The 26,149-nt window shown below is 48.4% G+C and overlaps 1 protein-coding gene across 4 annotated transcripts in view; it reads right to left on the reverse strand.

Moving 5' to 3' along the window:
* LOC119167543 (uncharacterized) overlaps window positions 1-22,332 on the reverse strand; it is a 105,190-nt gene extending 82,858 nt beyond the window's left edge. For 2 of the 4 annotated variants that reach the window (XM_037419043.2, XM_037419044.2), the window contains exon 1: window positions 21,882-22,327. In XM_037419043.2, coding sequence (XP_037274940.1) covers window positions 21,882-22,001 — 120 coding nt within the window. In that variant the 5' untranslated portion in view covers window positions 22,002-22,327. Of the gene's footprint in view, window positions 1-21,881 lie in introns of all 4 variants that reach the window. The other 2 variants (XM_075887692.1, XM_037419046.2) reach the window with 2 other exon arrangements.
* Between the last annotated feature and the right edge of the window lie 3,817 nt (window positions 22,333-26,149).

Below are 26,149 nucleotides of genomic sequence, written 5' to 3' on the forward strand. Positions count from 1 at the left end.
AAAGCTATGGAAGCAACACAGCAAGCTAACACAGTTTATGATGGAGCACCAGTCCAATGCATTGACCAATCCGCAATGTGAAATCGAACGCTAGATCAGCAGTTCTTTCTTCAAGCAACTTCCGGATTTGTGCGCCCGTTCGTAAGCCAGATAGTGTTCTACACAACTATGCAGCAGCGGGCTCGGGCCACTGCGTCCGTGCAGCAGAAGAAGGTGCAGGAAGCAACCACGGTAACGGTCGTTGATCGTTTTGCTATTGTTTTGGCTCCTTGAAGCACAAACCAAATGCAAGAAACTATCACACCCGCAGACAACAGTGTCACAAACGTGGGCAATTTGTACTTTTGAGATTGTTTGTCATCGAAAACTATTCGCAGAAGTTGGAGCGTCCCAAACCGAAGTCTCCATCGCTGGAGAACATATCGTCCTGAATTCACCACATATTCTTGGCGTACGATTGCCACAATGCATAAGGAGCCTGTAGTCCAAAGAACATTTAAAGGAAATATGCTTCCTCTTATTGTAGATACTGGTGCCGCTGTAGTCCTCTTAAGTAACCCAGATCATCAAAATTACTTTGCAAGATTTTCCCACATCGTTTTGGTGCCGTGGACTTGAGAACACTGCCTTCATGTCCTGGGAACTGTTGCTTCAGATGTGGGACGTCTTACTACTGCCAGACGATCCCGAAGTGTGCCAAAAACAAGCGGGTGCCTCGTCGAGCCCAGACTATGACGATTGTCAATCAGATGAACAATGAACAAGCTAATCCAGTCTACACAGTTTGACCTCTGGACGTTTCACGTCCTTCACAGCTGGTTAAAGAGTTAGCCACATGGAACGCCAAGCTGGAAGCCTTCCTGACAGACGGGCAAGTGGCACAAGGCTCCGATTTCGCCATGAAATATGACTAAGCTGCTACCAGAGCTTCCACCTTGCTTGAGCATTACATGGACAGGCTCAAGGCTTCCGCACTCTCTTCAATGGCGCATCTATCTACAGCCACTGATGGGTACCTGAAACGACCTGCGGACATCAAACGCGTGAGTTAGGCCACGCAAGGTAACCTGGGTCACATGGAGTCATGCCTGCAAGCAGCAGCGACTGTAGTCGACGACTACGCAACCTACTGTGGACTCCAGTGTGCCTTGGCTAAGTCAGAATTTGTGCACGTACGTCCCTCCCCTGAGGACACAACTCAGCTCCATATCAATCTTCCCTCGGGACCGATCTGTGAGGCCAAGGAGATTGGCGTCCTTGGTCTCTTCATACACTACCAACGCAAGGCCGACACCACAATAGCCAAACTTCGCACGGTGGGAGACCAGGTGGGGCGTATGGTCCGCCGGGTCTCCAACAAGTGGGGCGGATTACGAAGCAGGGATGCAATGCGGCTTGCCCATGCTTTCGTGACGAGTAGAATACTCTACTTGACTCCCTACTTGCACCTGCGCAAACACGAGGATGATCAACTCGAGGTCATCCTCCGTAAAGTTATCAAGCGGGCTCTCGACCTCCATATCACCACGTCCAACCAGAGACTTCTGGCCCTAGGCGTGGTGAATACCTACCGGGAACTTCGAGAAGCACACCTCGTTAACCAATACACGTGCCTTGCACAGACCCATTCCGGTTGCCCCCTTTTGGACCGAATACACATCAAACACGATTACTATATTGAGGAAAGGGTGAGAGTGCCAGAACCTTGAAGACGCGCCCTCCAGGTCCGACCCCTTCCCTGCAACATGTCCAAAGAAAACCACAGTGGTCGCCACCAGGCACGCGCGGAAGCGTTGCAGCGACACTTTGGTCAAGAGGAACACGTGTGCTACGTGTACGTTGCCGGCCCGCACCATGGGGGGTGGTATATGGCCGCAGTCATACACAACGCAAACACCGTAAACGGGCTCACTTTCAAAGCCTACAGCGCAACACACGCGGAGGAGATTGCCATCGCTCTGGCTCTCACCTATCCCTCTTCTAAACATATCATCACCAACTCACGAGGGGCCTGTCGGAACTATCAGCTAGGGTGGGCTTCTCCGCTTGCTCAGCGCATACTGGAACCTAGCTGCCGATACGTTAATCCAACTCCGCGAAATCTGGTTTGGGCACCCGGTCACCAAGGACTCAAGGGTAACGAACAGGTCGATCAGGCCGCCAGCACACTCTCTTCCTGGGCTACCTCCCTGTCTTTGGAAGCCTACTCTCAATCAGACAATTCGGCCCTTTCGTTCAAAGATATTACCAATTACTACAAGGAGGAACACCGGCGCTATCCAGACCCTTGTAAGGGACTGCATCGCGCTGACGAGCGCCTCCTTTTAAAATTGTTTACCAATACTGTACTGTGCCCGGCGGTGCTAAAACATTTCAATTCATCCTTTGATGGCACGTGCCAGTTCTGTGCTGAGGTGGCTGACACCTTTCACATCGTCTGGGCGTGCCAGTCTAATCCATCTATCCCCCCCAACCCCAATTCCACGAGAGAGAACTGGGAGGCGGCCCTGCTCGGCTGTCAAGACCTGAAGGCCCAAGAGGCTCTGGTTCAACAGCGCGGGCGGCGTTGCCTTCCAATGGAGCTCTGGAATAGGGGTTCCATCTAGTGCTGTGAGGGTAGGAGGCCAATAGGACCCCGACCCAATCATCTCTCTGTAACCGTTTAATGGTTAATAAATGTTTCATAACCACCTATTATGCATGTGATGCTTAAGACAACAAGAGTCAAAGAAAATTCCTACGAGAAGATGTTTGCAGGAAGCTACAGCTCACTCCTATTCAGGAGAGGGATTCGGTCACAAGCGTGTTTGGTGATCAGCGACCTCAACTTACTCAACGTACGAAGGTTGTCAGCGTTACACTTCAGAGTCAACATGACAACATTTTAGTGCAGATAGAAGCTCTTGTAATTCCCTACATCTGTGGTGACATAATTGATTCTTCAGACTAATAAACTTTACAGTCATGCAGAAGGTTAACCATTCGCCGATGCCGTTGTTTTCCAAAGCATCATCTGCGAAGCTGGAGTAGGTCTTCTGAATGAATAGAATCAATTGTGGAAAGTATTCTAAATATCAGTTGAGTGTTGGATGACAGAACGTTAGTCGTTCTTAACACGAAAATGGGGTGCACTCTACAACGTCCACCATCCGTTCAGGAGCGAGGTGCACAGTATGCAAGCAGTCATACCTGCATCCTGCGAACAGATGTTTACGAAGAGGGGGTTTCTCAGACTTATCACAATGGGATTCGAGCTTCATACCAGTGTTATTGCAGAAATGCCATTTGCGAAGAAAAATATCGACATAAGAGGGTTTAACAAAGCCACCGATGTCCGAAGTAGTCGCAAAGAAGTTGTGCTACCAAGGACATCAGCGAAGAATCATGCGAAAAATCATGGCAGTGTTCGCATTTCTTTAAAGAAAGAAACAAATAAACCTTGTGTAAAAAGTATGAGGTCACACAAGAAAAATGATGAAGCGGAGATCAGCACTCATGAAATGCCAGAAGTAATCTGCAAAACAGGTAGGACAAAACACCAGTTGTGCTAGACGCATCTTCTAACGGAGAAGAGGGTGCCCTTCAATGTCCAACTTATAGAGGCAGTTAAAGACAAGGTCACCCTTGAAGTCAGCTTTCCCTTCGTCAAGGTGAAACTTGAGAAGACGGCAACTGGCCTGAATGTATGCTGCAATATCAGCATTATGAACCCCTCAATTCGAGTGACACGCATCAACACTGTTGTCATGGTGGCCTTCAAGGCACTCTCAGTCGAGCTATCTGAAGGATTTTGGTACCTAAGATGACGCCAACATGTTAAACAAGTGCGCAGTAATTGTGATGCCTGGGTGCGATTATCACTCAATGTCCCCTTAACAGCTACAATGCCATTCCAAAAGACAGTGTGTCCCGATCGAAGCTGCTTTAAGTCAACAAGATCGACAGTATTATGCCTGTTGCTGCTAGTAGAGACTATCGTGAAAGCGTATATTATCGTTAAACATGTGCTAGATAGAGCAGTACTCATATGTGAAAGGGCTTGAGGCTAACACATTTCGGAAGACTTTCTGTTCTTTTACTACACAGAGTTTCATTTTACAATAAGGAAGACACGCTAAAGACAGATAGTCGTACGCAGTCGAGACTTTCGAGACATATTGATTTAGGACTTTTCTACACTCATGCAAATAACCTGAAAATTGTAGCTGAGCGTTATTCGTTGATGGGAATATTTGTGGAAGGATGATACAGTCTGTAAAAAGGTGCCTACGTACAATAGTAAAGAAAATTTTGTGAAATTATAAGGGTGGGACATGTAGAAAATTGTGCGCCTTTTGGACTCAAGAGATTAAGAAGGTAAATGGGGCAAAACTTTGTTCTTGGACTGTTCAATAAACACCATCCCATGGAGGGCACTGCGCCGAGTGCCAATAAATGTTGCAGAGAGATTTTCCCTCAAAGGCATAACACTTTCAAAGATCAAAGCCTGTCACAAAAAGATGATGAGATAGGCATTTTCAGGGAACGAGGACGGTGGCTTGTTGCTCATAGGTATAGCTCGCATTGACAGATCTATGGAATTGTGCTAGCGGTGACTCAGGGAAGAAGGGTGGGGCCCAATAACTTTCTTGTTTTGAGCACAGAAACAGTGCACGGTAGAAACAGCCGAGGACTCGACACGACAGCTATCATTTATGGAACGCTACCCAGCCTGGTGTATTCCTTGAAGAAGTAGCTAGAGAGTGTTATTTTTTTTATTGCATGGCGTAATAAATGACAATTCCTGGAGATATGTTAATTTCACTCAACAGCCCCAGCTCACATAAAATATATGCAGACTCAAACTATAAATGTCTGCCATTTTTCCACTTTATAGCGGTACTATATAAGCACGTGGGTCCTGCAAGAAAGACGAAGGCGACAGTGCATACGGGCATCTGCACACTTTTAATGCAGACCTCAACAACGAGAAAGATCAGGAACTCTCTGGCGCGCGGTAAATAAAAAGCCCGACCCGCTGCTGCTTTCTCAGCTTCTTAAAATACCACCTCTGTCTCCACGTCGCGACACTGGTGGAGGTGCTGGGGCCTCCAACCAGATGCAGGAAAGCGTTGTTCGGAACGGTACACCCAGTCCAGAGCCTCAACATCTTGTTACGACTCCAGTACACGGATTCAGCCGGGCCCTACTAGGCCCAAGTCCAGAACTCTTGACTGCATCTCTTCTTACCAACATGGCAGCCCCTTAAACGTCTGCGAATTTTCCTCCGGCCCAGACGGCTTTTCCTTCCCAAGTAATTTTTGAGCCTCCTCGTGTTCCCGAAGTCTTTCGAAGAGAACCGTACGAAGATGACGAGGATCGGCTCGACCAGTTCGAGCGGACCGCTGTGGTGAATCGCTGGAGCACGCAAGAGAAACTTGGCCGTGCCTACTTCGCAATGGGAAATAGCACTCGCACATGGTACGAGAGCAGGGAGCCTACTTCACAAACCTGGGAAAATTCTGCCAAAAGCTTCTCTGGACGTTTTTGAGTGCAGACCGACGGGATCTTGCACAACATAAGATTGAAGCCCACGTGCAAAAGCCGAACGAAAGCGTCGCCATGTTCGCTGAGGATATGGCCCGTCTATTTCGCCGCACTGACCCTGACATGCCCGAGGTTAGGAAAGTTCGTCACCTGATACGGGGAGTTAAGGAACCGCTTTTCGCCGGCCTTGTGCGAAAGCCGCCAACAGCAATGGATGAATTTATTAAAGAGGCGACTGTCATCGAGCCGGCACTCCGGCAACGATGCCGCCACTTTGACCGCCAGCCCGACCAAACGCCTGTTGGTGCCGCCGCTCAATACGCTGCCATTTCCGAAAGCTCTCTACGGCAAACAATTAGGCATATCCTGCGGGAAGAGCTGCGGGCCCTCGGCCTTTCGTCTACCGAGCCTTCACTTGCTTCTGTTGCGGAAATCGTGCGCCACGAACTATAGCAAGCCTTTCCATCACCGGTGCCACCACCTGAACCACGTCCATTGACCTATGCTGATGCCGTCCGCCGTTCTCTGCCAGCCCCAGAAGAGGCGCCCTTTCAGCCACGGCCAGTTACCTTGCCTTGGTGGCATCGAGAACCTGTGCGGCGACCACCAGTATGCCGGACCGACTTGTGGCGCACTGCCGACCGTCGACTGCTTTGTTTCCACTGCGGCGAACCAGGCCAGCTCTTGTGCTACTGCCATCATAGAGAAGCCCGGTTTGGAAACTTTTCTCGTCCCACTTCATTTTATTTTGAAGACTTTCGTGACCATGGTGCTGATCACCTGCCGACCGACCAAGTGTCTTCACTAAGTCGTCGCTGGCGGTCTCCCTCGCCTGCTTGAGGTCACACTTTCTCGAATCGCCAAAGTTACGCTGACGTCGTCGGAAACCGCTCGCCAAGCCCGTGCCGGGGAAACTCACTGCCGTGACCTCCGGGGGCAAGGTTGCCAATTACCGAGACGCCAAAAAGACCCCCTTGCCTCTAAACAAAGACGACATGACGACGGTGATGACAAAGATGACAACCACGAGTACTAATGCCGATGAATTTGTACGTGCCGACTTCAGCGTTATTATAGACGGCCACTACGTAATAGCACTGGTTGACACTGGTGCTGACGTTTCTATTATGCGACAAGAGCTCGACGACCGCCTTAAAAGAGAACTGACATCGAATTTCAAGATCGAAATATGCCCACCATTCGATAGCTTGGTATGCATAGGTCTTCTTGGCCAAATTTGAACGGCATCCAGCGCGTCGAAGTTATTTTAGTTTGATGTCAAACAGCATAGAAAAGCTAAAGAGAAAAAACGGAAAATAGACTGCCCTGTGACTTCGACACCAGTGCTACGTGTTGGGTGTGATACATTCCACAAATATCATCCTGAGTGACGATGCCTTAGTATTGATGACGTGTACAATCCGAGTGTTCTTATCGTGGCGCCGACTAAGACACACGAGCGAACATGGATGAAACGTGCATCTTCGGGCACCTCTGCAGTGCTGCTTGGAATGGCGTCCGTTTCGAAATCACTGTTCTGCAAAAGGTCGATTAAGCAAAAATAATTCGCGATGTCGCGAATCGCAGGGATTCCAAGCTCCAGGCTATCTTATTGAACCCGAGTCGACACGTACGGCGACCACAACAATGCAGGTGACAAAGCATGACTGAATGGGTCCACATAGCAGACGAAACGTTTGTAGAGCAGCTGAGCCTGACGTCACTCTTTTCTGTGGAGAAGTGATCAGCTGTGGCGTGACCTGGAGGTGACCGCGAGGTAGCGCCACTGCTGGTGCTCCCAGCGCTAAAAACGAAGGGATTGCCCACTGTTATTTAATAGTGCTAGATCCCAGTAATATAAACTAATAAAAGTGATAGTAATTCATCCCTCAGTTGCGTTTTAGGTCGTGAGTCCCAGCTACGGGGTCTATAGCTACTCGCTGAAGCAAAAATCTTGGCATGAGTAAATTTGATGTCAGTGCTCCTTTAAGAAGGTCAAGATGCCATGGAGTGGGCCGAGCATAAGGAGTGTTGGTGGACAGCTAATGACGCCAACCGGTAAATGCACCGCTCGGCTCATAATCGGTGATTCGAGCTTCCTCGCCACTTTTGTCATTTTACTGGACTGTTGTAAAGAGCTGATTTGGGGTATGGAATTTTTGCGAGAGTACGGTGCTGTCATGAACATTCCAGAACGTATCGTCACCTTTTCCGCCCATCCATACGTCGACCCCACCACTGAAGAACAACTACAACATATACGTGTAGCCGATGATGTGATGCTCCTGTCGAGATCTTGCTGCCTTGTGTCAGTGTTATGTGAACGGCCGTGCCGTAACGAGGTGATAGCGGAACGAATAGACACACTATTGCTTACGCAAGGTGTTCCAATAGCGAGAGGTTTCTCTGCCTACCGTCTTGTAAGCGATGCCGTGCCTCGGGCGAAAACTCTTTAAGCAGCCATTGGACACCGCAAAGTCAACGATGCCCAGTCTGTGGGCTATTTTTATCGTCTCCTCGTTGTAAAATGCTGCCGTGAAAGCTAATACTAGCAGCGCGTGATGTTAAGGCTTGGCATGTTTCAGAATCACCGAGAATACCATTGCAATCACGAAATGATGAATGCCTTCCACACAATGACTATGCATATGCCGAACTAGCTCGCTCTTTAGGCTCCTCGCTTGCAGAAGAACAGTCTGATGGCACTGAAAATGTGACAAATACATCGCACAATAATGCTCTAAACGAGGTGGGTGTTGCAATGCCTCAATACCTCCCAGCTACCACTGCAGACTATGCAACAAAGAGAGGGGAAATAGCACGATGCCCTCATCATCTAACAGTAGCAATTACCAGACGAGTTAGAACGCTGGAACTGGGTGTCCAGTACGCAAGCGCCACCCTCCAAGACGGACAAAGGACTACGCGATTTGTTATTAGCCTCTTGATGAGAGGTCTCGTAGTTTGGTTCGGTTGTGCATTACTATGTCTTTTGTGTTATATTTATTTCATTTTGTTGTTAGGAGATAAGTACGTACCAAGATTTAGTTTTGGCTTTTTATCAATATTTCTCAACTTCTTGAGTATGAATGTGAAAGTTTCCGAGGTGATGTTTATAATGTAACAATGTTGATCAGACATCATTGATGTGATGATGTCAAGTGAGGTCATCTAATGGCAATCCACAAAACATTCAATAACTTAGTTTGTAAAGGTTGTTAAACAGGCCATTTGGCCATCAACATATTGTATTCAAAAAGGAAGAAAAATAAAAGAACAGGTGCCCATCCGCTCTTTGTTTTTCGGCATGTCACTGCTGCGGTCATATGTACGAGGCCTCCTGTCAAATGCTGTGCGCAAGCCTCGGTTGAACAGGGAGCTGCAATATTAGCTGTATGATCGGGACGCGAAATTTTGCAGGCAAGCGATCGCCGGCAGTGCCACCTGTAAAAGGGTGACCAAAAAAAAAAAGCAAAACTTGAGCTCTTGCGCATCCTAAAGTTGCCTCAAGCGTGTAAAATACAATATCAGGTTATAAACATTTGTTTTTAAGCAAGATAAGTTGCCCTGTGAGGATTTCTTGTCCTACCAACAGACTGGCAACATTGCTGTTGGGTGATTCTAGCGGTCATTTTTTGTCCACATTTAGCATCAACTTAATATTATAATTCCCCCTTTTTTTTACAGGACGTCAGGATGCTTGTTGCCACCAATGTCATAAACGATCTTCTCATATTCACCACGATCAAAAAAAAAATTTTGCGTGGTAGACAGTTTCTTTAGGGAGCTTCGCCCTAAAATGTGAAGACAAACTAAGTGCGTCTTCCTGGTTGCCTCGTTGTTGCCAAGTGGCTTCGGTAGGTGAAGCCTCGGTGTTTACAAAGGCAGTTCTCGTGCCCAGGCTATATACAAAGAGACACCCCCCGCACGAAGAAGGTTGATAGCCAAAGCATTTGGATATCCACATAGGGCACAGTGGCAATTTTTTTCTGCGATGATAGATGAGACTAGTAGGCACTTAGGCACTGTGAGCAGGTTGTTTGCTCTAAAATAGACAGATGAAGTAGACGTCTGTGCTTCCTGGATGTCTTGCTGCTACCAAGTTAGCTTGGAAAGCCCAAAAAACGTGAATAGCCTTCCTGCAATAGATACGCACAAACTGACAACCCACCAGGACATGTGGCTACAGCCTCAAGCATTGGTCTCTGTCATAGACTACTGAAGAAATTTGGCAGATCCCATGTACATTGCGAATCTATCTTATGCGAAGCATGTGGATGCAAGGTGAATGTGTTTAAATTTTTTATTGAGTGAGACGTAAAGAAGAGACGCTCCATATACGTACAAATCCATGCACATAGATATGTTAAACAGCCGCATACATTTTAGATTACCAGTTGTTTTCAGTTGCATCAGGCAGCAAACAGACACATAGATATTAATAACACCAGAAGCGTAAGCTGATCTGAAGTGCTGGTGTTTGTGCTGGGGCTCACGAAGGTGGTAGCCCTCAACACTGCGACACAAATTAACCTCAGCGCATGGCGCCTAACTACAATTGATGTTATCCAAACATGATGACTGTATCATGGGAGCACATAAGTGATTTTCATATTGATGTTGATAGCCAGTATTGCAACCAGAATTGACATGTTTCACGAACATCAGTGTCTATTTGTAAAGTATTTCCAAGACTTAGCACGACCCTAAGGTAGAATAAGCGATTGCCACGCATAATGATAGGGTTCGATTCCTGCTGAGACACATTTATCCTTTGCATTCATCCGGACAACACTGCCTATGTGAACTTTTTCTTAACGGTTTTAAGCGTTGAAATTGCCGATGTGTGTTCTCACCATTCCTGGGCAGATATAAAATGTCTCTCATCTGAGGGAAATACCCACCATTTAACGAAGAACGTGACCACGACAGCACCCTGACGTGGGCGGTGTTAGAGATGGGAAGGAAGATGTTGCAGGTGATGACATCCGGATGGAGGAACTGAACGCCGACAAGAGGATACGAGAAACATAACAGAGGTTTATGACATTATTTACACATATTTACAGAACAGCAAGGGATAGTGATTTCACAAACCACGAGCGTGGTGGTTGAACACTACATAGTTCAGAGCCAGGTTCAGAGAGCGCGCTCTGTCCAGCACTCTCCGCGTCGTTTTATGCCCTGTCGGGCTCCTCCTCTCAGAGTCGAACACCAATCACGCACACACAGGTGAGGGAGGCGAGCATACAAGGTCCACGTGTACACTGCACGGTGGTGGCGCCAGCAGGGCTGGTCCTCGTCGTGGGTGTGCCGTTAGACGAGCGTTCCCACGATCCTGGCCGCATACTTCAAAGGGCCCACTGCACAGCTCGCCCAATTAGCGGGGCGATCTGCGTGCGCTGTCCGTCGCGGTCTCTTTCAGAAAGACGCCGTCTTTGCTGGCCTCTCTCGAACGGCTAATGGCGTCTTGGCGACACGACGTCTTGGTCCTCCGGCTAGCACGTACAGTGCCTGACGAGCATAGGCAGTCGGCCGGTCGGCTGGGTGATTGGGGATCAAAAGGGAGCACCGCTCATCTGTCAGCTCCGGCGCCGGCCACGACAGCTTTGCCGTCGCCCGATGAGTCGCCGAGTCCATTAGTCACCGCTTCTGCTTGAAGCGACGACAAAAGGTCCACTTTTGAAGGACGCGAACTCGCCTCTGCCCGCCGCCTGGTCTGGAATAATCACTCAAATACTTGACAGCGTCGGTAAGACTGGGTGCCGAAGGGATTGAGAGATGAATCCCCAGGCCAAACCTAACAGCTCCTCCGTCGCCCGGAAAATCTCGGCTGGCCAGCGCTCCCAACCGCTGGGCACGAAGAGAAAGGGTGGTGACGAGGACGAAGGCCTGGCTTTTCTCTCCAGCTGCGTACTCGAAACCAACTCCCAATCCAGCTCACAATGACCGACAACAGCAAGGCGAACAACACAACACAATACCATGCTGCAGTCAAGCACATTGGACCTGCTTAAAACCCTCCAGGCTTCTCAAAACACAAACAAAAGAGAAACCTGTACGCTAAAATTTTGAAACAATTTTGTGCCGCCAAAGTTACAACAATCATGGCTGTGGAGATGCTTACTAAAGATGGAACAAATTGCCGTGTGAGAAAAGCACACAAAGGCAAATACAATTTGGCCCCATAAACGAGAATCACTCTTTCACAACTAGCTTTCTCCAACCCTCCGCACTACTAAGTTGTAACTGACATTTAATTTCCTGACTAATTTCATGAAACACAACCAAATACAAAGGTTTCATACCAATGCTGCCATACCCTATACACAAGTTATCTGGGCGCTTTCTTCATTCTCTCAATACATACTTGCAAGGTGTGGTCGAGAGTACCTACTTTTATGACACCCTGACGCGAACAAAACTCTCTCACATCAAATCAAACTGCGTTGTATAAATCCTAGAAATATATCTAGTCGCCAAAATTTGGTGAACGCAGTTCCCTCAGCTAAAGCGATCATATGATCCTTATAAGCAATCACTAAAACAACAAAATGAAGTAAACCTGGTGTACTAACGCGCTCATTTGCTGGGGGTAGTTTCATGTCAGCCCATGTTTTTAAAGAACGCACATGACTTTGCTGTGCGCTCTAGCACGACATCTTACTTTCATCCAAAGAGCGCTAGCATACCAACACGCACCTCACCATAGGTGATATCTCTCTCACCTAGGTATCCTAAAACCCTCATCTGAACGTAAATTTTCTTAAGATATCGAACTGTGTAAATCCTTAAAACGCATCTCTAATCTCAACGTTCGATATAACATAACGCTTCAGCTAAAGAATTTCACCTGATCTCTGAGCATATACTAAAATCATAAAGGGAAATGCAACTAGTGTACTAACACGCTCCTTTGCTGGATGTAGTTTCATGTCAGCCCATGTTTTTAAAGAATGCACATTGCTGTGCGCTCTAGCACGACATCATACTCTCATCCAAAGAGCGTCAGCACACCAATCGCGCACCTAACAGTAGGCTATTTCCCAGTAACTCAACTAAAAACACTTACAATGCTCTTAAAGAAGTCTAGAAGGGAAGACCTGCTGCTACACGAACTAGCTGGGGAGATGACAAAGGAATATTACTTTAAAACCAAAATAAGCAAAAAAACATGCTTCCCAGTAAATTCCCGTGTCACCTTCTCCAGCTTACAGCCATCCCTCACTTCAATCGCACACGCGGCGGACGTGGTCTTGCCGGATTTCGAAAACTCGCGAGGCAACGTCGCGTCTGGGCCACAAGCTGAATGGCGCAGTCGCGCATCATTCGCGATTTCTGCGGGCTTTTGTCAATCTGGCGGAGGGAACCCGAGCAATGCCAGGGAAAGAGTGACGGTGTCCTCTTTGGTCTAGCCGAGCGGTCTTTAGCTATTGTGGTCTTTCTTCTAGGACCACGTCGCCACTCCTTTCCGCGAAAAGCTCTAAATCTCCCCCGCGCATACCGCCGCGAAGATGCACGCTGTAGACTACCATTATTTCGCCGCCTGTCCACGCATACCGCCGCGAAGATGCACGCTGTAGACTACCATTATTTCGCCGCCTGTGCCTCACTGTACGACACAAAGGCCTCTCCGGCGAACTGGCCGATAACCCACTCTTTTTCCTTTTACCCCGATGCTTGCTTCCTCCTTCGTGCCTTGGCTTTGTCGCGCGCGTACCCTTCGCCTGTCTACGGCGACGCTTGCGACCCGTTTTCTCACAACTAGGAAGTTCGCCTCGGGTTGCGTCATCGGCTGCCCTACCGCTCGAGGGTTCTTCTGTACCACCTGCTACACTATTTTGCCAGTTCGATTTCCTAGCACTGATGCCATGTCGGGCCGATTCCTTTGTCTTAACTTTGTACTCACGCACCCAACTAACCTGGCGCCTCCCATTTGATTTCATTTGCGCTGGACCCGCTGGTCCCTTTTCTTTCGTCCGGCAGTTCAGACGTATACAAATGAACTTTGTCACTGACGCAAAATGCCTAGTTCTGCTTGCTGCGCTAATAGGCCTCAAACTTTTCTGAACATGCGTAGAGCTGCTTGTCTCACTTGCGACTTTGCGACGTCTCTTGCGTCTGCGCTGCTTCCTGCGACTCGTCTCTGAGCCTACTGCTCGCAGCTCAAGGTGGCTAACACTCTCACTACACTCGTCAGCTGTCGACGCCGCTCCGTCTAGATGATTTTCGAAAAAACCACCTATTTCACACTCTAGATCGGCGGACAGCTTGACGCTCTTAGGAACAGTGCAGCTGCTTTCCTGCAAACACTCTAGCTCGCATTGCTTAGAGCTGTTTGCGACAGCTCTGATATCCCCGCTACCTACTTTCGCTGCTTCTGAGCTTTCTTCGGTGTCCTTGCGTACTTCCACACTGTTTGCAAGATCCACCGTTGCGACAAACACAGTTGAGGTCTGTGCCAGATTGTCTACAGCTATCCTTGCTGTTTCGCTAACAGCTAACTGGCACAGCACCTCGTCGCACTTGCTCTGGCCTTCGTCGGCCTCTCTACTTGGCGCAGCATCATTCGCAGCACTCAAACTAGATTCGCCTTTGAATCTGCTGCTATGTTCACGTGTGCTAGCCTTCTCTTTGGCTCTAAACTTCACCTCACTCATTTGATTATCGCACTTCTCGTGCGCTACAGTTTCGAATGGCTGACTCTTTCGCCTCATTGCCTCGATTTTCTGTTCCAATTGATCGAGCCGCTCTTTTCTATCCCTTATTTTCTTTTCTTGTTTCTCAATTTCCTGCTTTTCAAAAATCTCTACTGCGTTTTTAATATCCTCCTCACTGGCTTTTTGCGAGATCAGCATCCAAATCGCTGTCCTGCCCATTCTTTCCTCTATTTCAATGCCTAGATGCTTACTCACACACAAAAGTTCATCTCTTAGCATTGCCTTCCACGACATGATTGCCGTTGTACTTTGGTCCTGCATCTCACACAAACGTAGGGGATCCCTCTAACACGCAAATAGGTGATCTCCCTAACTCACACACAATCCAGCTTCTAATCAACGCACACTCAAGAAATGAAGCCTGGAAAGTTATAGCAAAGACCAAGCACTCACCACAGCACAGCACCATGTCGCGAAGTCCATCCCGCCGCTGCCAACCAGTTGTTAGATTTGGAAGGAAGGAATCAGGTCGCTGATGATGGCATCCCACCGCTGCCACCAGTTGTTAGAGATGGGAAGGAAGATGTTGCAGGTGATGACATCCGGATGGAGGAACTGAACGCCGACAAGAGGATACGAGAAACCTAACAGAGGTTTATGACATTATTTACACATATTTACAGAACAGCAAGGGATAGTGATTTCACAAACCACGAGCGTGGTGGTTGAACACTACATAGTTCAGAGCCAGGTTCAGAGAGCGCGCTCTGTCCAGCACTCTCCGCGTCGTTTTATGCCCTGTCGGGCTCCTCCTCTCAGAGTCGAACACCAATCACGCACACACAGGTGAGGGAGGCGAGCATACAAGGTCCACGTGAACACTGCACGGTGGTGGCGCCAGCAGGGCTGGTCCTCGTCGTGGGTGTGCCGTTAGACGAGCGTTCCCACGATCCTGGCCGCATACTTCAAAGGGCCCACTGCACAGCTCGCCCAATTAGCGGGGCGATCTGCGTGCGCTGTCCGTCGCGGTCTCTTTCAGAAAGACGCCGTCTTTGCTGGCCTCTCTCGAACGGCTAATGGCGTCTTGGCGACACGACGTCTTGGTCCTCCGGCTAGCACGTACAGTGCCTGACGAGCATAGGCAGTCGGCCGGTCGGCTGGGTGATTGGGGATCAAAAGGGAGCACCCCTCATCTGTCAGCTCCGGCGCCGGCCATGACAGCTTTGCCGTCGCCCGATGAGTCGCCGAGTCCATTAGTCACCGCTTCTGCTTGAAGCAACGACAAAAGGTCCACTTTTGAAGGACGCGAACTCGCCTCTGCCCGCCGCCTGGTCTGGAATAATCACTCAAATACTTGACAGCGTCAGTAAGACTGGGCGCCGAAGGGATTGAGAGATGAATCCCCAGGCCAAACCTAACAGCGGCTAGACAGACAGACATGCAGATAGATCTCAAAAGTGCTTGCAGTGTGCAAAGGCAATGCTTCGCATTTATTAATGATTATTGACACAGAGACAACCATCGTCCATGCGCCGGCCATTTTGTTATGCGCCTCTTCTTTCTTTACTTTGCATCAGCTCCTTTTGCAGCTCCACCAAGGTATCACTCTTCATTATGACAGTATATAAAGCCATGGCCTCCGAGATAGCGGGCGTGCGGCGCGTCCCTCTCCGGCCATCCCAATCACCGAGCTCCCCAGCAAAGTGAACGAGTATAACCTCGCCCGTCCGGCTACCATGACAGGGCGCGAGTTCTGGCAACGGCGACACCACGGCTGACAGCAGAGAGCATGGGATTCCAGCGTGCACATGTTCTTTTTTTTTCGCGTACCAGCAAGAATCAACACTAGAGTCTTCTGACTTAACTGAAGGAATGTATTTTTCGGCGGGCACCACAGCAGACCACAAAGCGGATGGGATTTCAGCGAGAGCAAGTTTTTTTTTGTTTTCCTCCACGTACGAGCAAGAATCATCACCAGAATCTTCTGGCTGAACTGAAGGAAGGTATTTTTTTTGCTACTGCATTTATTTTGGTCCCATTTACGAAGAAAAGCATGGGCTCTGCAGCATTTTCCTGATAGGTAATTGTAAGGAGGTATACACTCGCCTGTGGCAATATTCCATTTTTTTTTCACGGTCCGTTTTAGCTCGCTGCTAAACACCTCGATTTGAGAAATATAGAGACATTCCAGCATCCCTCCTTTCCGGAAACATCTGTAAGAGAAACTGGGCTAATTGCCGTCGTTGATTTTATTGCTCTCAAATCCTGCCTCATAATTTTACTGTTATATCTCGCATGAATATTTATGAGATGGTCAACCAAAGCGCAGTTACGCTCTAGGCAACCGAGTGCCCTGTTCATGTCATTGAATTAAGGCATAAGAAAAGTAATTTTGCTGGAATATTGTAGAAGGCTTCGATTAGCCCACCTACATTCGGTCCCCACGTTTTAAAAGTGAAGGTGCCTGAGTTGTGATCGTCTTTTTTTCATCATCTGAACTTTCATTATGTTTTGATCGCACAATAGCAATATCAGTACTCTCAACTGCATCCAAATACAAGGGTCAAACATGTAGCATAACGGCATCTTTCTAATGAAAATCAAGTATTCACTCAAGGAGAAAACAAGCAAAGCATTTTGATGTTCGTTCTTAGATTGTCCAACGTATCCATTGAACCCTGTAAAATTCACAGGGCAAATGGGTGACCGTAAGTGACTAAAGCGTGCCTGTAACCAGCCCGTGGTCGTCGCGGAACCAGTGACGTTCAATCTGGACATAGTCTAGACGCATTTAGACCGCCTGCACTCTCCTCCCTGCATCCTGCTTCTGTGGCTCGACGGGAAGACTCTTCAAACGGCGTTATAATGAAAAGCAGCGCTGGTTCCATGAGAGGGAAAAAAAAAGCAAGCCTTTTAATGGAGTGTAACCCATGAGAATAGAGCACGGCACTATTCCGACTTCACTTGTTGATTGCGCTGTCATTTTTTTTTCTTTGCCAGTGCCGTCCCCACAATACAGCCTGCAAACTTCGAAGTACAGTAAGTTTCCAGCCCATCCGGATTTCTTGCAGAGGTATCACAGTTATAAGCGCTATATTATGGGCAACGCAAGTCTACAGCAAAACAAGTCAATTTGGGAATATATACGCCCAAGGATTGACTTCACCTCTTTTACACCTTGGCTTGACATTTCCAAATGAATACAAAGTTATAAAAAAGCACAGAACCATTTTTTTTTCGCCACATATAAACTTTGCCAAGAGCGTGACAGCACTTTCGACCGAAAGAAAGAGCGATGCCGTGCGGAGACAAGAGAGGACCCTGCCCACCTCTCGAAACATGCGCTCTTCATACGATTGGGACAGCCTGAGAGAAAACCGCCGCGCGCCCGCAATCGGAGGCCATAGTACAGCACTCATAGATTGAAAGAGGCATCTTTAGGGCTACGGAGCACAAACACTTATGTTTCGACTGTCTCCGTTTGCCTATATCAGTGTAATGCCAAACAGAATGTGTACATCAAAGCGAATATTATTTCTAGAGCCCAGATTTGTTTCGACAAGATGTGGCAATTTTGAGCAATTTTACATATAAGTTGTCATCTGAAAAAAATTCATGGTGCATTTCAATCGTTAGGTACTGTACATAGGCATTAAATAAAGGCATTGCTTATTGTAATCCTGCGGGGCCGGGTGATATTTCGCAGCCCGCAACCACGTCCCTACATACCCACTGAGGGGAATGCCTAGCGGCTGGGCATAAAAGGAAGCAAGCAGGCTGCACTTTCGTCCACTGGACAGTGCCACATGTACACCTGGAAGCAGATCACCAACTGCTGCCTATCGAACTCTCTGCAGAAGTACTCTACTACGAAGAACGGCAACGGTACGTCGAACTTGTAACACTACAGGCAAGGAAATGCCTCACTACATATCTAGATCTCTCGAAATGGCACCGCTTGGGATGAAGACAGAGCTCTACCCTAAGACTGCGTATTTCAAAGGTGTTTAGAAGTACTTGAAGCATTTGGAGCATTACTTAACGTGTAATGATATAGCAGCGGCAAACTGGTTTGTTGCCACTCACAAAATTGCCCTGGGCAGGGCACTAGTGATGACAGACACTAAGCAAATGTGGAAAAGAGAACAAGAGGCATCAGTGCACACAGTCAAGGGCTCGCTGTGTCAAGACCAGACACCAACTAACCCAAACGAAAGAGGAGTCAGCAGGAGCAAAAATGTGAAGTATGCACCATGGGACACTCATAAGAAATGTCTTGGTTTAGAAAAATTGCATTTGTTGGTAATGTTTAGAAGTAAGTTATTTGAAAAAGCATGTCCCAAAAACTAGAGCAAGACCAAGCAATGGTGTGCCTGAATCTTCGAATGAGGACTCGAATTTGGGTAATGTAACACAATCCTGTTACGAACAGCGTAGAAGTTCAGAAGCAGAGAGTACCAGTCTAGGTTTTCACATGTAAAATGTGAACCAGGCCAAATGCAACTTTGCCCATATACATAAAAGGACAGAGTGGTATGGTGCTTAAGTTCAAAGACTAGAGCATGATGTTATGTGTCATTGTTGTAAAGGACAATGGCAGGAAGTAACCAGTGATGAATGGAAAAAATTTGATGGAATGCCTAAAACTTGAATGGCGTGAACTCTGCCATATTGCGGCCAGAGCACGAGCTGTGGCTATAATATACAAGTACCTGGGTATGTTCTCAACAAAAGCTAGAACAGTACAAAAATTTCAAATACATATTTTCAAAAACTCGGCCCCGCTCTCGTGTTTTGCTCCGAGAGGAAATATTTGTTTGCATTGCAGGAGAAAGTTGAGCAACAACTAGGCTACACCACTAATCATTATTATTTGTTTGTGGGGTTTAACGTCCCAAAACCACCATTTGATTATGAGAGACGCCGTAGTGGAGGGCTCCGGAAATTTTGACCACTTGGGGTTCTTTAACGTGCACCCAAATCTGAGTACACGGGCCTACAACATTTCCGCCTCCATCAGAAATGCAGCCGCCGCAGCCGGGAATCAAACCCGCGACCTGCGGGTCAGCAGCCGAGTACCTTAGCCACTAGACCACCGCGGCGGGGCTACACCACTAATCACCATTGCGAAGGAAAATGAGAGGGTATGTTGATCTGAGGAGGACAAAACAACAATACCCATTTGTTGAACACATATCGTTACCCACCTCTAGGATGAAAGAACTTGTACATGGCCTAAGCAGGCGGAAAAATGCTTTCTGCGCAGAGCTCATTTTTGCCATGTCAACAACCACTTCTACTTACACCAGGGAAGCAACCTTTGTTTACAGTAAGCACAAGTCTCGGGTGCTTACTGCAAGCTCCAGTCATTGCCCCGATATTTCAGGCGATAACAGATGAGGTGCTTCACAGCATCTTGACACAAAAGATGCATCAGCAATGTGACCTCACTATGACAGAGTTTGACATCCGTGATTGCCAGCAAGCATTGGAATACATCTTGCAGGGATTGAGGAAATCTAATGCTCTAGGTAAGTGCCTATTGTTTTATTGTTTTAATTTTTTCACAAATATGTGACTTATTTCAGTTGCAAGGTCATTGAAGAAGACATTCACCCTACAAACACGTAAAAGAGGGCAATATTCCAAGCCTTTCAGCCCACAATAGTTATCGAGCTCTCCTAAATTTGGGAAGGTAGACCCTATAGTTAAATGTTTTTCAAGAACACTTGGACAGTAGCAGAGATATTCTACCAACTACTGAAGAAAAAAAATAAAAAATGGTCATAGGAAAGAGAACACAGCAAAACATACAAAGCTAAGTAACAGTTGCATACAAAAAAGGACTGATATTCTATAATGTTTAAAAATCGCCCATAATGTTTTTCTATGTGTCGTCCTATCGCTAAGGTACCCTGATTTTTCACGTTAGCCATGCCTTGACCGGTGAATTGTGTTCGTCAGACTTCATGTCTTATGCCAATTTTGATAAATACCCTGTACAAAAAGTGACACTAAAGCACCCGGACAGAGGCAAACAGAGAGAAAAAATTGAAGTGCTTTTGGCTCACCAAGAAACGTTACACATTTAAAGCTACTCTCTAAGCTTTCCTTCCAGTATATGTGTGCTGTCAAATTCCTGTCATGTGTAATACAGCTTGGCAGATGAAGCAGTTTCACACAATGAAACAGCCTCACAACAATTTCGGAGCACAGCCCTTAGCCGCCCATTCGTGCAATGAGCAGCGGCCAGCATAGCCAATACAGCATTCGAGTACAACGTAGAATTTAAGCAGAGCGCAGCAAGCCTCTGTGACAGTGTCTTGAATGCCTCGAGCCTGCTCGTTTTTCTTGTGGGAGTGCAACGCATGCCATGCGCACACAGGCACGAGAAAGTGAGTTCAACTGCGACGCTTGGGAGGCAAGGACGTGCATAGGTCTTAGGGACACTTGGTGTATATAAAGCAACACTATCGTGCATGGCAATGGTACCCATTGATGCCATAAGTAGAAATTAAGGGCTGCATGAACAAAGGTTTGTATGAAACAGCTGTTGTAGAATCGGCCACGCAGTGCCTTCTCTAGTTTCCTGGTTAACAAGTAGGGCACCCCCCCTTACCCCCCCCCCCCCCCCACTTTAAGTCAACGCAATATCAAAACACCTAAATAGCTACACTTGAAATTCACAGTAGGCAGTATCAAATTGGTGGAATACTTCTTATACTTGCCCCTTTGTGATCATCATCAGCTTCACTATGCTTACTGCATAGCAAAGCCTTTTGTCATGTTTTGCCATTCAACACTGTCCTGTGCTTGCTGCTGCCCCATTATACTTAGAAGTGTGGCAGTTTGGGCTAGTTGGTATGACATGATAGTTATAGTTATCCCCATTATACATCCACACTTCTTAATTTCAGCTGCCTCTCTTTCTGTCTGCCACTGAAATGCTTGCTTTCTTTTAGAATCCATGCGAATACCATTAATGACCAGAGGTTATCCTGCGTACGCACTACGTGCCATGCCCATTTCTTTTTCGTTTCCAGTCCCACTGTACACGCCCCTTTGATTCCAGTCCCACTCTACACTTTTCCTGTCTGTTAAAATTACTTTCTTTTTTTGTTTTGTTTTGCACTGCTCAGTGCATCCACAATTTAAGGTGAGCCCGCTTTGTAAGCATCAAGCTTTCTGCTCCGTAAGTACAAGGACGATGCAGCTGTTTTCTACCTTCCCTGTTCAGGAATAGGATAAAATACCATTCACGATTTTAGACTGCTCTCCGAACGTGCTCCAACCCATCCTTATTAACAACTTCCAGAGTCTCGCCACTCGACACTTTGCAAAGCGCTGTTCTCTGCCGTGATTGTTGCATAATACTTTTACGCTCCCTAGTGTTCAGACCAACTCTTCTGCGTTCCTAGTCCAATAAAGTAATCAAGAGCTGCATTTCGTCCCCCGAGTTACTCGTTGATGAATTGTCATCACAGAATCAAAGGTTACGAATGTATACTCTCGATTACCTCATACCAATAACTTTTGCCAATCTAGGGCCCTGAAAACTTCGTGTAAGCACGCGGTGAATAGCATTAGGGAGATCATGTGTTTCTACCAGCACCTTTTTTTTCTTTTATTGAGATTCACTCAATTTTTTTTTAAGAACACAGGTCACCCACAAAGCTTCAACATTCGAAATCTTACCTGATCTTTTGGCCTCTTCAACAAATGTGCTTTCGGTGCCTCCGATGCATTCTGTTCATTAACGAAGATCGATGGCACCACGGCAGCCCTTAATTGAGCAGACTTTATCGGACTTTCCATCACACGCACTAACGATAAACACCGATGGTAGTTACTATCACGAAACTGCTTCCAGCAGAGAACAGTGGTTCTCGAAGACTCCTGAATTTCTTCTTTTCACCATCGCGATGCACTACACAGCTCGTTTTTTCTTCCGTTGGAGGTTGTGACGCGGTACATCATTTCGTTCGCAAATGCTTCTTCAGCCGTACGGAGGGCAAAATGCCGCGATGGTGATAAGGGTTGGTTCTCCATCCAGTAGCAGCTCTTCGAAGCGTGAATTATAAGCGTACGCAGTGTCTATTCTCCCGGCAACCGGGATAATTGTTCGAAAAAACTTTCTCCCGGCGGTGGCCTCCCATTGGCTCTCTTATGTCACGTGACTAACTGCCATGGGCCTTAGAGTTATTTTTAGGTACCGCGTTTTCAGGAACCTCTATGCCTTGGCAACTTCTACGATATTTTTGGCGGAACTGGTAGAGGTGGAGCCAAAGAGCCGGCGCGCCGCCCCCGTTAGTTTTCGCTACCGATTGGCGCGCCGCCGCCGCCAACGTGTTCTTTTGGCGCGTTTTTTAAATAGGACTTTTTTTAAAGACCACAGTCTTTCTTGGGGACCTTCGACGCAAATATTTTGGTCTGTCTGTATGTCTGTACATTTGTCTGTTTGTCCACTCTTAACAGCATTGGGTATTTGAAACAGCCGACCCCATCCGCAGCGCCCACCTATGTTGCTCAAGATTCAGCATTCATACTTGTCCAATTGTCGATTAAAAATCAATTATTGCGCGTGTCTGTGGCACCATAACAACACGTATATATTGTCACGAGGTTGTGATACACGCAGCACTTGAGAGGAAGCACGCAGGAGTCAGGGCGGTGTCAGGCGAACTGTTTATTGGGCGAACTTGTGCCCAGCAAAACAGGGCCAAACACAACTCACAGCAACAGCGGCGTGAACAGTCGTCGGCCGACGGAAAAAAAAAGACCCCCCAGTGGCGCACTGCGCCGGCTTTTATACACGCGTCGTAACGTGTTCCAGAGTGGCATACAAGATAAACGCGGCCTGCGTTGCGCTTAACAGAAAGTGATAGCGGCTTCCTTCGTAAACCAAAAGAACCGCACGTGTCAGTCTTTTATACACGCGTCATAACGCGTTCCACAGTGGCATACAAGATAAACGGCCTGCGTTGCGCTTAACAGAAAGTGATAGCGGCTTTCTTCGTAAACCAAAAGAACCGCACGTGTCACTACCCCCCTCTGAAAAAGCATCGTCCCGATGCTAAAGACAGAACATAAGAGAGAGTACATGCAATAAATTACATTAACAATGCGTCACAGCTAATCAGCGTGCGTAATAAGGTTTAAGTCGCACCACGTGTACGACTTCGGGTCGTGCACGGCGTCGTTGGGATGACGTTAAGCCATCGGGCACGACCTCATAGTCCAGTTCACCACGACGTCGGACTACCTTGTAGGGTCCAAAGTAGCGTCGCAGGAGCTTCTCAGACAATCCCCGTCGTCGTATCGGCGTCCAGACCCAGACAAGGTCACCGGGTTGGTATTCGGTGTGGTGTCGTCGAAGGTTGTAGTGGCGCCTGTCGACCGTCTGTTGGCTCTTGATACGCAGGCGGGCTAGCTGTCGAGCTTCTTCAGCGCGATCCAGGTAACTGGCGACGTCGAGGTCTTCTTCGTCGGTGCCGACCGGTAGCATGGCGTCAAGCGTCGTTGTTGGGCTCCGTCCGTAGACGAGCTTGTATGGAGCAAACTGCGTCGTTTCCTGCACGGCCGTGTTGTACGCGAAGGTTACATACGGGAGTATGGCGTCCCACGTCTTGTGCTCGACGTCCACGTACATGGCCAGCATGTCGGCGATGGTCTTATTTAGACGCTCGGTGAGGCCATTCGTCTGTGGGTGGTACGCGGTGGTTCGGCGGTGGCTTGTCTGACTGTACCTCAAGATCGCCTGCGTTAGGTCAGCCGTAAAGGCCGTACCTCTGTCGGTGATGAGGACCTCGGGGGCTCCGTGGCGGAGGACGATGTTCTCAATGAATAACTTGGCGACCTCGGCGGCAGTGCCCTTGGGCAAGGCCCTTGTTTCGGCATAGCGGGTGAGGTAGTCAGTCGCAACGACAATCCATTTGTTGCCAGAAGTTGACGTCGGGAACGGCCCCAGTAAGTCCATGCCGATTTGTTGGAATGGCCGTTGAGGTGGTTCGACGGGTTGCAGAAGTGCGGCTGGCCTAGTTGTCGGCGTCTTGCGTCGCTGACAGTCTCTGCATGTTTTTACGTAGTGGGCGACGTCGGCAGTGAGGCGAGGCCAATAGTACTTCTCTTGTATTCGTGACAGTGTGCGGGAAACACCAAGATGTCCGGCTGTCGGGTCGTCGTGTAATGCTTCCAGAACCTCTGGACGTAACGCTGAAGGCACCACGAGGAGGTGGTCGGCGCGGAGCGGCGAGAAGTTCTTCTTCAGGAGGACGTTGTTTCGCAGGAAAAACGAAGCCAGTCCTCGGCGGATTACTTTCGGCACGTCGGCGGTCTTGCCTTGCAGGTAGTCCATGAGGATCTTGAGCTCTGGGTCAGCTCGTTGGCGTTCCGCGAAGTCGTCGGTACTTATGGGTCCCAGGAAAGAGTCGTCGTCCTGGTCATCCTGGGGCGGCGGATCGACAGGGGCGCGAGACAAGCAGTCGGCGTCGGAGTGCTTTCGTCCGCTCTTGTAGACGACGGTGATGTCAAATTCTTGTAGTCTGAGACTCCACCGTGCGAGGCGCCCTGATGGATCCTTCAAGTTAGCTAGCCAACACAAGGCGTGATGGTCACTCACGACTTTGAAAGGCCTGCCGTACAGGTAGGGGCGGAACTTTGATGTAGCCCAGATGATGGCAAGGCATTCCTTTTCTGTCGTGGAATAATTGCTTTCTGCCTTCGAAAGTGACCGGCTAGCGTAACTGATGACCCTTTCAAGTCCGTCGGTCCTCTGCACGATCACGGCGCCGAGCCCTGTGCTGCTTGCGTCCGTGTGAATTTCGGTGTCAGCTTCTTCGTCGAAGTGCGCCAGTATTGGCGGCGTTTGCAGACGTCGCTTTAATTCTTGAAATGCCTCGACTTGCGGCGTTTCCCATTTGAAGTCGACGTCGGCCTTTGTGAGGTACGTCAGTGGCTCGGCGATCCGCGAAAAGTTCTTCACGAAGCGCCTGTAATAAGCGCAGAGGCCAAGAAATCGGCGTACTGCTTTTTTGTCGGTGGGTGCAGGAAAGTCGACGATCGCAGCTGTTTTCTGTGGATCAGGGAGCACTCCCGACTTGCTGATAACGTGGCCAAGGAACAATAGTTCCTCGTAGGCGAAGCGGCACTTTTCTGGCTTCAGGGTAAGTCCCGAGGCTTTGATTACCCGAAGAACAGCTTCAAGGCGCCGGAGGTGCTCGTCGAAGTTGGAAGAAAATACGACTACGTCGTCCGAGTAGACGAGGCAAGTCTGCCACTTCAAGCCTGCGAGTACTGTGTCCATAACCCGTTGGCACGTCGCAGGCGCCGAGCAAAGAACAAAGGGCATGACCTTAAACTCGAATAGGCCGTCTGGTGTTATGAAGGCAGTCTTCTCTCGGTCTCTCTCGTCTACTTCGATTTGCCAGTAGCCGGTTTTGAGATCCATCGACGAAAAATACTTGGCGTTGTAGAGTCTGTCCAGAGCATCGTCTATCCGTGGGAGGGGATACACGTCTTTCTTCGTGATCTTGTTCAGGCGACGATAATCGACGCAAAAACGTAGGGTTCCGTCCTTCTTCTTCACCAACACCACGGGTGATGCCCACGGACTCGTAGACGGCTGAATGATGTCGTCACGCAGCATTTCGTCGACTTGTTGCTTGATGGCCTCGCGTTCCCGTGCAGAAACTCGGTAGGGGCTCTGACGGAGCGGACGGGCATATTCGTCGGTTATGATGCGATGTTTCGCGAGAGGGGTCTGACGAAGCCTCGATGACGACGAGAAGCAGTCCTTGTATTGGTGGAGTAAGGCTTTGAGCTCATTTTGTTGCTGCCTGGAAAGGCTTTGATTGACGTCGAAGGCGGGCGCGGACACTGCTGTCGACGTTGCGGCTCCCTGAGAATCGGTGAGGGCGAAGGCATTGCTCGCTTCCACAAATTCGCTTAGATGTGCTACCGTCGTG

The sequence above is a fragment of the Rhipicephalus microplus genome, chromosome 3 (genome assembly GCF_043290135.1).
Source record: "Rhipicephalus microplus isolate Deutch F79 chromosome 3, USDA_Rmic, whole genome shotgun sequence".
In the NCBI taxonomy this organism is placed as follows: domain Eukaryota; kingdom Metazoa; phylum Arthropoda; class Arachnida; order Ixodida; family Ixodidae; genus Rhipicephalus; species Rhipicephalus microplus.